Genomic DNA, 18910 nt, shown 5'->3' on the forward strand with positions numbered 1-18910 from the left:
GAATAACTATTAATGTCTTTTAAGTGATGTCTAATGGGGATGCATTAAATTTACACGTGATAATGGTTCCTATGAGCTCTGATTATGGTGCCCCCTGGTGGTTGCATCAAAAAGGACACTTCAGCAGAATGTAACAGCACATAAACTGCACTAATTTTAATATAAACATTTTAACATTCACAAGATATGAAAACTACATAAAAAACCTACCTGAGTAAATTTATATTTATTTATCTCTTAACTTCCGATTTAAAAAACAACAACTAAACGCGTACTCTGTGAAGGATCTAAACATTTTGATTCATCCAGTATAAATAAATCTACAGAAAATTATTCTTCTGAAGTCATCGAACTGACCTCTTGGGATCTAGATCTCACCATATACCGGCACCTTCACAAGCTATAAAGCTAACTACTAAAGGGCGTCGGGGCTTTGGGTAATTCCAGTTTATCAAACTGGAATCTGGGACTGAGATAATTCCTCAGATTGATTAGCAGAAAATTAATCTTTAATTATTTTGATAATTGATTGATCACTTGCCTTAATTTTTTTTATGTCAGACGTCAAACATTCTTTGGTTCCAGCTCCCTAAGATTTATCATATCGTGAACATCTCCGAATTAAAATTGGAAATACAGTACATGGCAGACTGACTGACATTGATATACAGTGGTATATAGTACAATATAACTTTCTAACTTTCCTTGCTGTAGGGATGTACATGCGTGCTCATGTAAACCGTGACATCACCGCTGGGGGAGTGGCTGGTTGTGGTCAGGGCAAGTGGCAAAACACCGTGATGTCACCCACTGGTGTTTTGAATGGCTGTTTTGCAGCCTCAAGTCTGACATTTCAACTGATGCCATCTTGTTTGTTTTTCAGCCAGAAGTGACCATATTTGGACAAGTAAGGGAGGAAGGAGAGGTTAGATCTCACTGATAACATTATGCCCCGCCCACCTATACCAGAAACCTTACTGCACCACGGGCATGTCAATCAAGCCAGCCACGCCCTGAAATTTAGCTCTCTTTCACGCCTAATATCGAATTAATGCTGAAATTATTTTGAGAAGAACTATCAGAAAACTAATCACAAGGAGGGAATTTAGAAAAATGACACCAAATTGACTCGTGGAAAAAAAGTATTTACTTTGTATTTCATGGGAGAAGTTGATGTTATTTTGAATGGGAGTCCATGGAGCCAGAGATTTTTTTTTTTTTTTACCTAGCCCCTATTGGCCCTCAGTGGTATTACACTTTATGGCACTTGTGCATTGGCATCACTTTTAAGACCCGGAAAAAATAGTTTTTTTCTCACTCATCAAGTCCACAACTATTCTATTGGCGCAACAAATATGAGATTACATAACTCCGGATGCCAAGAACTCTAATTATTCTGTATTTTTAGTATCGGTCACGCAGCTTTATGTGACTCACTTTGACTGACAAAATGTAATCAGCTTCCTATTACATGCTTTTAAAGCTACAATATGTTTCTTCTTCATAGTGTTAGTTCCACCCTTCCTGCCCCCCCCTCCACCCTCACCCCCACCCCCACACACCTTGCCTCTGATGGTGAGCTTCAACACTTGCCCCTCATCTCGGCGAAATGTCTAACTTAAAACAGCCATCTAGCCGGAGGTTAGAATAACAGCCTGTCGTTGCCGTGGCTACACAGCATGCGTCCACTCTCTTCGTTCTCAGTTTTCTCCCGGTAGCCATGCCTGTGGTCCTTGGGAAAAAAAAAAATTAAATAAAAGCAAAGTCACTCCCTCATGCTAGCCTCTGACTCACCGTGCAGTGTCACAAAACTGATTTTTCTTCAATTTTGTTTCCATCGGGAATAAAGCACGGTAACGACGCTTCTATTCATACCTCCAACCCTAATTGGATATTTGTTATTGCATTCAAACATGTATTCTCTGATTAAGCGTGTCTGTGCTCCGCATTGTCACTCCATTACGGTTAATTGTTTTCGCCAATAATCCGATAATAATGACGGTTAAAGCTCCCTCATCCAGGCGACAGGGATTTTTCATGGCAGGAAAAGCACAGGTGTAACTAACGACATTAACAATGGCTCAGTTCCATTAAATGTTTTGCGCTGTGTGTGCCCATCGCAGCACGCACAATACGGCTCCGTGGAACCGGCAAATCTAAAAAAAAAAAGGAAATGCAGTCCCTGTTAATTATTATTAATAAGATATGCGCCTTCCCAGCGGGTAAAAATGTCCACCGTGACCCTAAACTCGTCATTATTTTACATTTTTCTCGTGTGTTTTAGTGCGATATGGAGGCCGTTTCCAAGAGTGACTCGTCCACCCCCCCCCCCCCTCCTTTGTTGAAAAGGAATGACTCAAAGCCCAGTTAAATTACTGTGTTTGCACAAAAGACAGCCACAAGGGATGCTGTATGCTGTGATACAGTATAGCATCTCGACAGAAAAAGATCAGGGGTGGGGTTGAACACTGGAGGGAAACTGCCACGCAGTGGAGGAGGCGTTTTAGCCATTAATCACACGATGTCTCCTGTAGCATGGAAACAGGAATATTAATAGCTCTGTCCTCATGTAAACAACTTGGAGTAATGCTTTAGCGGTCTTGTTATCATTGCATATAATCATATTATCATGTGCATGTTTGCTGTTGTCCCGGACCATAAGAGCCACAGATATTGATTTGTCAAACTGCCGTTAGGTACGGCCACGGTAGGTAGTGTGTTAAATTATCTTCGTTAATGTTCTGCTGAAATATAATTGAGTAAACAACAAAACAGTTGTCTCTAAAATGCTCAAATAAAAAAAAAATTTATATTGATAAAGGAATCGCTGTTATTCACTTGAAGTTTTCACAGTGATGGTTTTTCGCGCACGTTACCCAATTTACCAAACATTTGATGTCAGACGTCCATTTCTGCCCACAAACTACCAGAAATCTGGAGTTGGAGTTCCACCTGTTTTCGCGACGCACCGGTTGTTTTCTATTAGTTATCTGTGCGAGCAGGGTCAGCAGTGAAAACCGGGTAGACACGTAAAGGTGGGGTAACACCGAGGTACAAACTGCCGAGCTGTAACATTTTGCGTCCTTTTAGACCCAACGTTATTACAAATCTCTGCGAGAATGCTTCTTAAGGTGAGACGACGCTACCCTGGGTGTGTTTATCTTTGACGTAGAGAAGAGTCATAAAGCTTAATGTCAGTTATACGGAAATAGCCTACGGTAGAAAAGTTGGAGTTTAAAGTTGAAAAGTTTAAAGGTGCTCACATTAGCCAGTAGCCAAACCGAGCCAGTGGAGAAGAAGAACAACGTTTTTTTTTTTTTTTATGTAGCACTCCTGTGTGTGTTGATCTGAACAATTCGTATTTTACCGCTTATGAATTCAGTTGCGAGAGAAAAAAAAAAAAAAAAAAATCCAATGCATTATTTATTACGAAAGATTCCGAAGTCTCACTTTAATTCTGGTAGCAGACATTTTTTCCGATTTAACTCTGACCTTTTGTTAACACAGCGGCTACATGCTGTAGCCTTGAGGCAGAGTGAGCTTTTGATGCAGTGTCTCGCTCTTATCTGTCAAATCCAGTGATTAGCTGCTTCCCCTCCTGCTGGATGTTGATGCGGAATATGAAGTGAGCTGTTCGAATACCACCCAGTGAACTTTCCCTTGTGTTTTTGTTTTTAACCCACAGAACGGCAAACAATTGAAGTTCCAAATTTCATTTCGCCATTATCAAGCTCACAACAATTTCACAGCACAGCAATCACACTATAATGAACTTCCAGAAGCAATTAAAGCCTCTTTCCTGTGGAGGGACCTTCATGAATACGAGAAAGACAGCTTTTCCAGCAGCCTCTAATCACAGAGCATTCCAGCCGAGGTATCACATTGGCTTTGTTGTTTGCCAGAAATCCCTTCTGGAGGCCTCAGCCAGGTCCTCTAATCAACATGCTTCCACCTGACAAAAACTAATGGGACTTAATTGGTATGGCACGCCACTGCTTCCCCCTCACACTTCAAATAACAAAACTCCACCTGAAGCTCACTTCAGACGTAAGCCGAACATTCATTGGGACTAGACCTTGTTTAAACAGTACTCGCACACATTATTTTAAAGTTTCCAGCTGGTCTAGCCTGAGGGCCCCCACGTATCTCCTGAGTGATTAGCCCGGGTCGGGGTCCAAAAATCCAGAATTACTTAACGCCGCCTCGATTTAATTTCTGATCATGAACACAGAAGTAAACACGGCGCAACTTGAAGCATAAATCAAGGGGAAAAAAGAACAAACAAAAAAAAAGAACTGCAACATGGAAGTGCAATTTAGGGTTATTTAGAACTGATGCAGGTTTATTGAGGCTTCTGAGAAAACCCTTTAATTCTCCCAGCATAACATTTAATATGCTTAATGGGAGAAACAACAGGCCAATAAAGCAGGTGCTCTCCCGAGACGGGTAGAGAGAGGGAAAGTAATGCTCAAGGGGTTCTCCAGTGATTTCGAATTTGCATTTCCATAAAGTCGGAGGGAGGCGAGGCGGGGGGGGGGGGGGGGGGGGGGGGGGACTCACAAAAGATATTTTAAAACCAAAGCAGCACAGGCTGAAAATATCCAAACTTTTAGGCGTCTGGTATGCACCAGGCGCCCAAAATACTGTATCCTATATTTGCCAAAATGCAGCAAATAAAAATCTCGGTATCTGGCGTAATCTATCGAACGCAGTTTTAACAAAATCCAACAAAAGACGGATTCTTACGTAATTCAACGATCTCGCGAATCCAGCTGCCTCGCAACATTAAACTAGAGGAGCCCACACGGGTGCAAATCAGTGGTACCATGATGTTTTGATGGCTGTTTACTTGCCCAACTAGGACCAATATTTGTTTTTGCAATTTAATGGGTCTGTATTGTTAAGTCTTCCTATTTCCCTCCCAGACATTTAATGAAACTCTCCGCCCACGCTGTGTATGGCAGGGTGACCCGTAACATCGACTCACTGCTCTCCAAGGAAGCAGTTTTATGAATACGAAAAATGTTATTTGATGAGTGAATAATCAAATGTGCAGCTAACATGGAGTTTTACCACCAGTGAAATTGTGCCGAAGCGGTGGAGTGTACGCAGTGCTGTGCATGCCACCATCCAGCGCCGCAAAGAGCTTGAAATAAGCGCACACTGCACCCTATTGTTTGACCCCGCGATGGTTACTTGAAGCCGCTCTGCCTTTGTCGGCTTTCAGGCTTAAACCGTCCGAGGCCATGCTGATACTCGTCCATACAGTCGATCTAAGAAGCTGCGGTCGGGATCCGATGCCGTCTCCGCGCGCGGAGTAAAATGCCACATTCATACGTGATGTAACACCTGCTCCGGATGCACAGAGAGAACAAAAACCTCCCCATCACACGGAATAAAAAAAAGAGTCAGCGGCCTCGTTATGATTTCCAAGGTGTTATTAAACGTTACACGCTTGCTGAAAAAGTCGTTGCATTTTTCGCCGTTCAATGAGAACCTCTTTTCTCACCTTCTTGGTGAAAGTCAGCATTAAGTGAAGAACAACGAAATGAATGAAAAAAATGAAAATGAAAAACCTGCGACCTCACTGGTTTCAAGTAAAGGATCTAACTGTTGAAAGGACCGCAGCTCGCTAATACTCTTCCTTCATCGCTTAACATCTTTTAAGGTCACCGACTCGGAGTAAAATGGTAAAATTCATGACAAATCACCTTTGCTGTGTTGCAACCCGCTATCGCAGCAAAACGTGAAATAGACACGCCGGCATCAAAACGTGAAATAGACACGCCGGCATCAAAATGTGAAATAGACACGCCGGCATCAAAATGTGAAATAGTCACGCCTTGGCCTGTCTAGGCGTGACAGTTTTACCTTTTCCTGTAGTGGAGGAAAATGAAACCGACTGCATGCATAAAGCCACGTGACTTATGGGAAAATTCAACTTTTTGGTAAAACACATGGTTGGGGTTTGTGACAAACAACATGGATGGGGTTGTTTTGGGGAAAAAAATGTCCTTTGTCACATGATCCTTCGTTACGTTACTTTTCAGAAAAAAAACCCTCCCTTATTCAGTCAGTAGAAGCTCCACAGATTGCTAACACGAACAACCTTCGGCTCTAAGAATCAGAGGGGAAAATTTTGAAACACAAAAAAAAAACCTCTCCCCGTCCCGAATCACCGGGCCGGAGTGAGACTCGAAAAAAAACCTCCAACTGCAACTCAGTAAAATCTGATGCGAGAGGAATGCAGCACGACGACGTTTGAGTCACGGCGGTACGAGGAGACCTCTTCATTGAATGCACCGTGCTCAGCAACCTTAAAAAAACATGGCTGCTGTTTGTGTTTTAATAACAGCTACGGCCCCGGTGCTCGTACTGGCTTTGCAGATGCTTTATGAGGGAGAAAAGCCATTTGTTACACCTCAAGGACACACACAGTGTTGTTTACCAAAAAAAATAAAATAAACAACAACAATTCACAGAGCACCTAATTTCTTGTAGAAGAAAATGCCCGAACTGAATGCGCTCATTTCTAACCCTAACCCTTTCCATTTTCAAATGTAACACAGGTAAATTCACGGCAATGACAAAACACAAGCGGCAACCGACGGTGACGTCACCCGTTGGTTTGTGAACCTGGAGTTGGGATTATTGGCCGGCGCCATCTTTGCTCGTTCCGAGCCAGAAGTGACCATATTTGAACGAACTGGGAAGGATCTGACTCGATCTGACGGGAACCCCGGCGACACCACGTCCCGCTCACCGATTACCTGACTGCACCACAGGCACGTCAATCAAACAGACACGCCCCCTAAACACACGGTGTTTTGAAGCTCATTTTCTAATGAATGAGGGATTATTTTCAGATGGACGGCCAGAAAACGAATAAGAAGGAGCGACTTTAGCTGACAACACCGAGATAACTCGTGGAGAAATGATATTAACTGAGAACTTTGTGACTCAAGTTGAATGGGAGTCTACGGAGCTGGAGGCTATTTGGAGCCGACCTCTGGTGGCACCCGGTGGTATTGCAGCTTAAGGAGCTTCCGCCTCACGTTCCACTTTTATATATACAGGCTGTGGAGAAAAAAAAAAAAAAAAAAACTGAGGTTACAAAACAAAAGTTTTTACCAGTGTTGAGGTCTTTGTACTCCTGGGAGAAGTGCTCGTTCTGGTGAACCCATTCCCCGTTGCATTTGAAGAAGATCTGTAAGGCGGGCGCAGCTCGACAGCGCAGCTTGATCGGGTTGCTCTTGACGATGTAGGCGTCCTCCGGCTCCTGGATGAAGTGCGGCAGGGTGCCCTGCGCCGAGGGCAAGGCGTCCGGTTGAGCGTCACCCGTGGCAACTGCAAATAAATAAATAATAATAAAAAAAGAAGACATTTCAGTTACCTCACCATGCTTCCGTGTTTCTTCTCGAAGAACAACAGGTAGTGTGGCGGAAACAAAGAAAAAGTCGTTTCCAGTTGGATACGCAGTTTAGCAGGAGGGGGTGGGGGGGAGGGGCACATTCAGGTGCATTTAGTGTAACGCCGACTCGCTCGCAAATTTAAAAAGGATTGCTCGGTGGACAGCGATTTGAATTCCCACCAATTCATCAAAAGCTGACATATTGCAGAAAGGCAAAGTGTACACAGAGAAGCATTCATCCCCCCGTTTCGAGCAAAAACTCTTCTCCTCAGAGCAATTTGCAGATGAATGAAATCGGAGCGGAACAAGTGGAGAGGAATTAGGAGAGGAATGATTATCCAAATAGTGGCTGTGGAAGTCTGAATGCATCAGCCATTGTGACGGCGCCAACATGCCACCGTCTTTAATGACAATTCACGGCAGGTTAACCCGCTTTTTTTTTTTTTTTTTTTTCCCTTCTCGCTTTTCAGTTTCGGCCCAGTTCACGTCTATTGTTCGCGGTGGCAGCTCATCGATCGCCGGCGCAGTTTTTGGAAACGCGGATGTGAGAAGATTGCGAGAGCGTGGCTTTGTATATATATTTATATATTTTATATATATATATATATATATATGTGTGTTTTTTTTTTTTTTTTTACGTTTGGTCTCGGCCCCACCTGCCGTCCCGTGCTCGCCACCTCTGGGTTACGGCGCAGAGACGCCCCTGCGGGCGCCGGGGGGACAATGAGGAACAGGATGTTTGTGCTCTTGCCGTACATACGCCGGGGATCCTTCTCAGAATTACACCTCGGCGTCATCAAGGCGTCTCCAGCTAAGCCATTCAGCGTCGTAAAAAACCCATGAAAGCTACCGCGCCCCACCGTCAAATCCAATTCGGTCCCCCACCTCTCTCAATCAATGTTGTCCTTGTTAAATGGGTAAATGAATGGCTGCAGGTGCAAATACGGGGGAAGCGGAGGGTGGGTGGATGTCTCTATCACACTGCCGCCACCTTTCACTATTCATACCACCATTACACCCCGTTTTCTTTGTGTGATGGGGGGAAAAAAACAACAACACGGCACTAACACCTGACACGGCTGCGACCGTACAGATCTTTTCTGGTGCAAAAAAATAAATAAAAGAAATCTCCACTAGGTAGCGCGTTGAGCTCCAATAAATAATATGTTGATGTAAAAGCATTCGCAGCACTCAAGAGATTTTTGTTTTTTTTTGTGTGAAAAGTAGCGATACGACCGAATACATCGTTGGAAACACTAACAGATCAGGTGTGATTTGTTTTGTTGTCGGCCCACGCGTCGCCGTGCTGTTCTATTAGTAAGTGCAGCGAAAGGTTTCGATCAGTAGCACCTCCTTTAGGCAGCTTCCTTTGGGGGCCACAAATGGTATTTTCAAATCTCACGCTGTGCGTACGTCGAGCTCCCTGAACACGGATAACTTTTTTTACATGTGAACAAATCTTAAAACGTACAATCAGCAACATGTGAACAACAACAACAACAACAACAAAATAATAATAGTAACAAAAATAAAACAAAATGAAAGGTAATCCGTTTTGGCCTCATTTATGCGAAAAAAGTAAGGTGACTTAAGTTTACGCATCAAAAACCATGTACTTTGGAAAAAAATTCAGGTTTTGGCTAAAATTCATAATTTTACACAAATAAACGTCACATGTGTCGTGCGAGTCCCTTAACTGACGTTAACTTAAATATGTTACGTTCTGTCGGTCATTTTCTTACAGAAACACGTGTCGACTTTTGTTTTCTCACGAACTCTAACACCGTCCTATCAATTGAACATCCACATTGACCTCCTTCTTAACTCTGATCACACCGCGTGTACTTTTCACGCAATGCAAAACGTGAGCCCGACACGCCGTCCTCCGGTGGACCGCCTCTGGTCCGTCAGGCGGGACGCAGTAAGTTAGATGTCAAAGCTTAAACATTAATGTCACGCGGAGAGATTTTGCTGTAAAATCAGGAAAATGACGAATCGGAAAAAAAACCCACCAAATATCCAGGTCTGACTTTATAATGAGAAGCATTAAAGAATTAACACCGGCAATTGTTCTATAATCACTGCATGACAGGTTGCACACTCCTCCAGATCTATTTTCAGACGGTGAATAGATTATTTCCTGTTGTGATTTGCTGGTGGATGAACTGGACGACGAGTTCGGGGACTGTATACAGTATGAAATCAATTCATTATCGTTTCTATCTGTGTTGAGGAACTCGGTTTGGTGCGCACGTCTGATGTAAAATTGGCTCCCGTCAGATGTTTAATTCCTTCCCGAAACCTGCTTCCGACCTCGTAGGATTTAACACACTCACAACCGTTTGAATACCCCCTGTCACTTCAAAAGCAAACGGCAAAAAGAAAAAGAAAGTGCTGCGAAGAAGTCAACGTTGCGATGATTCCTTCATGTTCGGAGATCACAGGCAGAATCGCTTGAGGTTTCTGCTCTCGGGGGGGGGGACGGGGGGGACGGGGACGGCAGTCTCTCTTTTGTCCGCAGATATATGACCACGAGGAGGCGAGTTATTAAGACGAGTGAAGTTGTTTTCATCTCTTTGCTGAATAAATTATACATCCTCTGCATCAAATAAAAGATTCAACTTATTTTTACCGGGAAACCCTTTATTTGATTTTTTTTTTTTTTTTTGAAGACATCTTCCACGGAATGATCATTTAAGGCAAACCGTTGAAGAGTTTCGAAGAGACAAAGGTCTCGTCGGTTTCAACACCTTTTCTGTGAGAGAATCGCTTTCAAAAGAACATGCTGGGCCGCCGCCTGCAACGCTGAGTCGAGTCTCCACTTTAACTTCGGAGGTGTTTTTTGTTTTTTCTTCCGAAAGAGCAAAGTTTCTCTCGCCGAGCGTCCGTTAATGAGAAAACCCGCCGCCGCTCTCACGCTCGTCGATCATCATCCGTTTAACCGCCGGCGTTGAGAACAGACTCTTTCACCAACTGCGCCAGTATTTAAACGTTACCACATGAGTAAATAAATAAATAAGTGGAGGGCTTTACAAATGGTGCAGGATAAATAATGGCTGCTATTAACGCTAATGCAATTTCAACAAAACAACGAGCATTAAATCCAGTTTTAAATAAGCCTGCGAACGGAGAGGCAGATCGTTTAGGAGGCTGATTACCGCTCCAGACAACAAAACAATATCTTTTACAACTTTTTTTCTAATATCATTTTTCTGTGCGACATAACCGTCAGCGGATTAAGATGTTGTGCACCATCATAACGTGAAAAATCAAATATGCATGGTGGTCAAGCCTCGACATATTTCATTGTGGTGCTTTTTCATCTAATTAGTGCTGTGTAGCTGGCGGAGAGATTAAAGGATAAATCTGAATAATACATGGCAAAACATAATAAATGCACATGCTTCCATACAGAGCAGTAGCTGAGCACATCGCCCATGGAAAATTAGGAGTGGTGATATTCAAAAAGCTCTGATCTCTTTCACTTTCTTTCAGCTGTATTCGCTGGATATATTATGTCATCAGCGACATTAACCAGGCGTAAGAGCTACAAGTAAAAATAGATTTTCCAGCTGAATAGTTTTGCATTGAGAAAAAAATAACCTGGAACACAGCTTTGCTTTAATGGTTTCCTCTATTATTTAAGCAGCATGTTCCGGAGTATTCTGCGTTCTCCCCGTCCTGATCTGTTGTGGCAGGAAACTTTTGAATTGGCGCTTAAGAGGAAAATACCTTTCATTATGATTGTTCAGCCCGTTCTTTTCTCTGATGAATGTTGGATGTTTTGGTCTCTGAAATGTCAGAAAGTACTAAAAGACGCTCGTCACAGCCTGTAAATGTCTTTTGTCTGAGCATTAGTCAAAACCAAAGTACACTGGCGAAGGTAAAAACGAGAAACTGTTGAACTTTTCGACTGAAGAGTGGCTGGAATGATCCTGACAGTTGGCTGGATGATGACGACTTCACTGAATCTTGTCGGACATTAACTTCAAACTGCTTTTTAACACTTTAGACACTGACTCCCAACGCTAGAGCAAATCCTCCAACCTGAATGACCATATATATCCTCTTTATTAACCTATATAAGCATTTCCAGAATCGTAAAGTAGCAACAGGAAGGTGTACACATTTTTCACCTCTGTTTAGTGAGGTTAGGGTACCACAAAATAATGGGTTAAAATAAAGCACCATAATTGCAATGATAATTATATGCTTCAGGTTATCGAACGTCACAGAAATTTTGACTTTGCGTTTGAAAATAAAACTTTTCTCCAAAGAGAAAGTCCAAAGTTTTGTGGACCCGTCCATCCACCCCGACCTCCTCTCTCAGTGAACTTGGTGGCTTTGTAATTACAGTGTTACTTCTACCACTAATTTGGAAGGGCGGGGTCGCCCCACCAACGGGACCTCCCGTACCCCCTTAAAAGAAACTAAATACGAACGTACTCATAGAACTGCAGTTACGTCCAGTAACTCCAATTTATTTACTTAATTCCTGCGCACCCGTTTCATTTCGGCTCAGCGTGAGAGTCGCTCACGCATTTTTCCGTCACTAAAAATTGCGCTAATTTGTCAGTTTCTTTGCTCCGCTACAGAGCAACAGGTGAACGTTACTCGAGTTGATGAACGACACTCGTTATGTGACTGCAAAAACAAGCACAACAAAAGAAACTAAAAATTAAGCCATCGACGCACAAACCTCGACCTCCAACTCCTGAAAACCAGACCAGAATATCCTCCACCAACACCAAAACACTTCTGAAAGGAAGAAGATTCCTCGAGAAGAACTCCAGAGATTGGAAGAATCAGGAGACAACTTTAAGTTAGTTTCCCCTTAAAAAAATGTTCAACCCTTTGTAAACGATGTCCCTATATGTTACCCTGTGTAACACTTTGTATAATAATCACCTACTATTAATGACTTCGAAAACCCTTGACACATTTCCAAATCTTGACAATGCGATCCTAATTTTAAGCTTAAAAAAAAAGGATTTCAATTCATGTTAATCTCTGCCATTATTCATCAGAACGTAGAACCATAGGGGATTTATTAAAAACAGGCACCACCAGTATCAGCTCTGATGAACATTTTTAATTCATTAGAAATCGTTCTCTCTTTTTGTCGTGAGCCAGTTAATTACCGATAACGAATGTCAGAATCAGAAGCATGAATGCCAGTGCTGACAACGGACCCAGGAAACAACCTTTTTATTGCTTTTGCAAATTTTATGGAAGCCTGCTCATAAAACTGAAATTGTTCAACCAAAGAGAAAAAAGCTGCTCCGAGTCCATTTAAAATGCTAACACATGTAATGGGTAGGGCACGTAAACCCCCCCTCCATCCGGCACCTTCCTCGCCACTGAACATCTCCACTCTAATCAGCTAATTGCTGCTCTGATGAATAAAAACAGTCCGACGCTGCCGAGCCGAGCCGAGCTTCTCCTTTCACTTTTTTTTTTTTTTTCTACACTGCACAACAACTAATGATGCGCCGTGTCCTTTTCTCTTAATGCTTGAACATTCAGCACATTCAAAAAGGTAGCAGATAATTGGAACAAGGTGACAATCCACGCTCCATAAACCTGGAGCTGTAGTGTTTGCCGGCTCCGCCCGTGATGGATGCGCATAAATATCCGCCATAATGAAGGAAATGACCGCGGCGCCGATAAGTCACTTATTTCCTCATTACGCTGGTTAATTTTAACACGGCCTCTAAAATGCTCCCTCACCCTTATTTGCCGCCTAGTCACGGCTTTCCACCTGCGGGGACTCGGCGCAGTGGACCTGCAGCTGATAAATGCCCTGGGTATCAATCTGCATACAGGGGGGAGGGAGGTGGGAGGAGGAAGGGAGGGGGGGAGGGGGTTGGACAAAAACAGAGTCAAATCAACGATCTCTTAGAGACATGCCAGGGCATCGAGTGTTACAGTTTGGATATGCAAGGAAGGTTTGAGACAGTACAGATTTGAATGGTTGATCAGGCACGAAACAAGCTTTGGATTTTTAGAAGAGTGACTTGCTAAACCATTTCTGTGCAAACAGGGTCTCGTCGTGGCCCCCTGGAGGCAGCGATGTTCATCGCATACAACACCAAAAAGTGTTTTGACAGTGTTTGTGAAGTTGGCGCTCAGGTTGGTGGATTCTCAACGACATCCTGCCTTTGAAGACAAAGTGCTCACCATAAACTGGATGTAAGAAAATGGACAAAGCCAATGCAGAAGTGCCTTAAAGTGCAATGCCACTGATGGGCCACTAGGGGCTGGCGCCAACAAACGCGCTTTAAAAAAAAAGGTGTCAACTTTTCTCATGAAATGTCAATAAATGTTTCCACAAGTCATCATGGTGTCATTTATCCAAAGTCACTCCTTCTGATCAGTTTTCTGGTGGCACATCTGAAAATGATTTCATAATTAAGCAGATATTAGGCCTCAAAAAGGGCTATATTGGGGTTGCCAGTATATGTGGGCGGGGCATACTTTTCCTCAGATTCTTATTCAGATACACCGCCCACTGCGCAAATATGGTCACTTCCAGTACCAAAACAAAAACCGGGATGGCGACGGCCATGATGCCGATGAGTGACGGTGGGTTACTGCCTGTCGCAGACGAGAAGACCAGTCGTCCTGCTTACACTGCAAGGGTAGGAATCTTTGGGAGTCTTCCAGCGTGATTCATTTCGATTCTAAATGATGGCGTCGTAATTTGATTAAAAATCCATTCACGAAAAAAAAAAGAAAAAAAAAAAAAGCGATATTTTTTAGGCTTTTACTTTCACTGCCAGACGATTTACTAATGTCTTTAGTCCACTAAATTACATTATGAAACATAACTGGTCCTCATCAACAACACTGCCTGTATTATTATTTTAATTATTTATTATTTTGCAGTTGAAAATGCACAAAGAGGCCTTTTTATACAACTTATTTTGTTTCACCCGCCAACACTCAGGCTAAATGTTTTGCGAGGTTCTGCACTGCCAAATATTTTGTTAAGCTTGTTTGCTAAACGCCCCTGATCTACTAATGTTCCTCTCTGGGGTGATTGGGGATATACAAATGTAACAGATCACTTTAATCTGCACCTGATTTCTAATTTATTCGATTCAAAATGCACAAACATGCTTTCCTTCTTTGAACATTTACTACAAGGTGATTGTATATTTTCCCGTATCTGTGATTTTGTGTTCGCTCCACAGCCCCCCCCCAAAAAAAGTCCTTTTAAAACCGCGCACGCACAAACTCTTCCTCCCATCCGTGAGATCACCGGGGACTTCTCATGGATTTTTTTTTTTTTAATTTTTTTTTGGTCAGGAGCTGAGAGATAGGTGTGTGTGTGTGTGTGTGTGTGTGTGTGTGTGTGTGTGTGTGTGTGTGTGTGTGTGTGTGTGTGTGTGTGAGTATTGGTTCTACATGGTGAGCACCCTCTCAGCTTTGCAGCAGGAGTCCTCATTTGAAAGGCAGGGAGTCAGGAGATGTCAGACTAATCCTTGACACTCCAGGAGAGAGAGCAGCTGCACAGAAATACAGCAAAAGAGCTCTGAACACGGCGGCACGGAGAGGCCGCCGAGTGAACTCCTGAACGTAGGTGCCGGAGACACTGAAAGGACAGTGGCAATCACACACACACACACACACACACACACACACACACACACACACACACAGTATCATTTGTGAAACACTTGGATAAATTCAATGACATTTACTCTCGCACTAACCTCGACGTGAACCCGTAAGATAAATCTGATTCAAAGCTCGAAGGACCAGTAATGTTGCATGCTGAGCTGAGTGTGTGTGTGTGTGTGTGTGTGTGTGTGTGTGTGCTCTACTTTTTTTTTTTCCTCAAGCGCTTCTGGATTTTGGCAGCTGCCGGTTTTGATTTATTCCAGCGCGCTAGGAGAGTCAACAACACTTGGTTGGAGAAAGCTGCCGTAATCCATCAAAAAATAACATTCGTTTACATACTTAAAAATGTTTCCGTCAAAGCGATCACATTTTAGCTCCAAAACAGTTGTGGGCGGGAAGACGCCACTAATTTGCTGCGTTCGAGTCGCAGACCGTATATAAGAGCGGACGTAGCTTCGGGGTCGATGCGGAAGTGACTTAAACTGCAATACCACCGACTGCCACTAGAGGTTGGCTAAAAAAAGAAAAACAACCTCCAGCTCCATTGACTCCCAATTCAACCTCCCTCACTAAAAATTTCTCCACGAGTTATCGAGGTGTTGTTAGCTCAAGTCGCGCCTTCTTATTAGTCTCGTCATTAATTAAAAAATAAGCCTCAAAAAGCTGTGTTTTTGAAGGGGTGTGTCTGTTTGATTGACAGGCCTGCGGGGCAGTCAGGTTACAGCTAGCGGTGGGCGGGACGTAATGTACTCGGGTTTCCAATCAGATCGAGTCAGATAAAACATCAGTATTTGACGCCGTGACAACGAGAACGTGTCGATCGTTTCCACCGCCCACCCCCTCCCCACCCCCTCGAGCATCGCATCGACTCCAAAATTACCATCGACGCGTATTCACGGTGAAACAGCAATAAAACAGGACCCTCATTGGTTGATATTGAATGTCGTTGTTGCCAACTGGTGCCCAACAAGTTTGCAATCAATCCGCTCGGGCCTCCGGCCATGTGTACGCCTTCAGCGACCTAAAGAATGACTTTTCTTTAGTGTTTAGTTGAGCGCTATACAACAACATACACAGTCACATATATAGACAAGAAATACCTTCTTTTTTTTTTCTACGGCGCTATCAAACACATTGGAGCACGTTGGATTCAAAGCATGAATGTTCTTTTCTTTTTTTTTAAGCTCAAGTGAAACGACATGAAAGGAGAAAGTTGCTCAGCCCAGGTGGCTGCGAGGATAATCGCAAAACCTCCTTTTTTTTTTTTTTTTGCTTAATTATAATTACAAAAGTAGGAATCGTAGGTCGTTGACCTAAATTCAATCTCAATCACGGCCATAAAGACAAATGCTAATCCTATTACGGCTCCTTAATAACGCTGCGGATCGTCGGCGTGTCCTCTGCCGTGTTTTACTCAACGGTTCATTATTATCTATTATTAAAATTACAAAAAGTCATTGTCCAAGATCATCATTAGCTGCACACACACACACACACACACACACACACACACACACAGGTACCCATACAGGAGGGTGGCACCACAAGGTCATATGTCCACGCTGCTTCTGCTCAGTTGTTGAGAAGAAAATAACTCTTTGAGCGGCAAAACCATTTTCTATAAATTTTTTCTCACGTGTGCTAGGTGGTCTGCCAAAACAAAAGAGCCCCCCCCCACTCCCCCTCCCCCCCACACACTCCCCCTCGCGGGTGATGACTCAATGGCAAGCGGCCGGGCCCACATTGTTTACAGATCCACATTTTGTAGCATGACATCGTGGAGCAACATTCCCCCTCAACCCGTCCTCCGTGAAGCCTCTTACACGAGGGCCCGTAATCAATTTGAAAAGGTTGAACCGGTATGAAAAGCAATTACACGGCACATGTGTCCACTGACAGGCAGCAAGCGGAGGCTGCAGTTTGAGAGGTGCCCCCCCCCCCCTCCCACACCCCGGTGATTACAGCGCATAGATCTGGAGCTGTGTCAGTTATAGGTTGTTTCTGTTAGATCACCCACCCCCACCCCCTCCACCCCGTCAACCTCCACCCCCTGTTACACTAGAGACCCAAACAGCCTTACAGGCCTGATTGACTGAGACAGAGCTCTGACAGTTATTGACAGGCCGCTGCACTTCCCAGAAAGGGCAACAGAGAGAGAGAGAGAGAGAGAGAGAGAGAGTCAGATCCCATTTTATAATTTGAAACTCCTTCTTATGGATTGAAATCAGCTGTTTATTAAACATGGAATATCACAATATCCTCCAGTGACAATGACGCTACAGAAGAAATATAATAAAACTTGTTTTTTTTTTTTCCCCCTTTCGCTATCTATCTCATCATTTTTTTCAAAATTAATAAATGCTTGGTTTTGCTGCTCTGTGTTACCCGATACTTCGCATTACGTCTGCAAAGTTGAAGAAAACAAAATCCTCAGAAAAAGTCCTCCGCTGTTTATACAGTGATACATGTAATATTTACCACAGCTCGTTGAGAATAAATTAACGTCAGAGCCTGACAGCTTCACAATTATTATTGTGTGATGGGAAATATTCTGCTCGTGAAAGAAAGTCCAAAAGCCTAAATCTTGACTGCACGTACCTGAACACAAAGTCAGAGGTAAAAAAAATTAAAATCGGAAAACAAATCTGGCAAAAGTTGGAACTTAGAACCTTTCTGCCAAAATGACTCTAAAACATACGAAAATGTGGCTTCAAAAATGAGAAAATCTCCCAAGAACAGCATCACAAGTCGTTTCAACGAATACGCAAACATCTGTTCACATTCCAGGGGGGGGGGGGAAGCCCCCTGGTGGCCAAAGGTGGATGTCGAGTGACGTCGTAATAGAACTACAAAGTCTAAAGAGGGAGGAGGTTACGGTGGATGAAATGTTTATTTCCGGTTTTCCCGACAAAACTGGTGTCTTTCAACCATGACCAGAATCAAACCGCAACCACGTGTTCATCGTTCTATGCTGACGACATCATCCTCACCTTAAAAAAAGTCGTAATTTAACCATATAGGTACAAGATCAGACGAGTCTCATTCTTCTGTCTCAAAAATAAGACGATAGTATCTCTTGAATTAAGTTAAGCTGTTTTTTTTGTAAATTGTGACACAATTTGCAAAGTTCTATGTGGTTTTGTTGTTGAAAAATTATTTAAAAAAACGTAAGTCAAGGGGAAAAACTTTGTTTGCAAAAAAACTCTAAGACTTGTGTTAACTTCCTTGCAATTGATTACTGTGTTTTCAAGATTGTCATTTAGGGACTTGTTAATATTAGAGTTTTTTTTGTGTTTTTTTTTCCATCAGCGGGATAAATTATCCTATACATAGTACTTTATCACACCATGTAGCACCACTACGATACGGACTTACAAATGAAATGAGAGAAGATTTGACCCATACTCCAGATTCCTATTGGACAGAGAAAACTCAAGGTTTATGAGACTCATGATCGACTCTCGAATATTTTCCTGGTGAGAAAAGCAAAAGAGCGGCTCAGGCTTTCAAAAGATGGAGATGTCTGAGAACAGATTTACTCACGCTGACTGTGCAACATTTTTTACAATGCGAGTAAGTTAACATGTGCAGTTTCCCCGGAAGCTAGTTTAGTCCATCATTGACGATCCCATTAACGGTCGACCAACACCGGCTGTAAATGTCAACATGAAGCCAAGCGACACCGTTAACAAACAGCCTTATCAGAAAAAAGAGAGGGAGCCAGCGGGTCGGGGGTGGACGCGGCCGTGGAGTTTACCACGCCTGATGCAAGTGCATGTGTGAAGTTTGGAGCATCACCTTGACCTAAAACATCAGCTTCCTGTTTCATGGCGAAAAAACATCTATCAATCATTCAGAATAGCCGACTTCCTG

At 43.1% G+C, this 18910-nt stretch overlaps 1 protein-coding gene across 4 annotated transcripts in view; it reads right to left on the reverse strand.

Moving 5' to 3' along the window:
- Positions 1-18910, reverse strand: part of unc5db (unc-5 netrin receptor Db) — a 301343-nt gene that overhangs the window by 87216 nt on the left and 195217 nt on the right. For all 4 annotated transcript variants that reach the window (XM_069166069.1, XM_069166073.1, XM_069166072.1 and 1 more), the window contains one exon: positions 7132-7347. In XM_069166069.1, coding sequence (XP_069022170.1) covers positions 7132-7347 — 216 coding nt within the window. The remainder of the gene's footprint in view (positions 1-7131; positions 7348-18910) is intronic.

The sequence above is a fragment of the Embiotoca jacksoni genome, unplaced genomic scaffold (genome assembly GCF_022577435.1).
Source record: "Embiotoca jacksoni isolate LCO1_2020_lvr unplaced genomic scaffold, fEmbJac1.0.p SCAF_37, whole genome shotgun sequence".
In the NCBI taxonomy this organism is placed as follows: Eukaryota; Metazoa; Chordata; class Actinopteri; family Embiotocidae; genus Embiotoca; species Embiotoca jacksoni.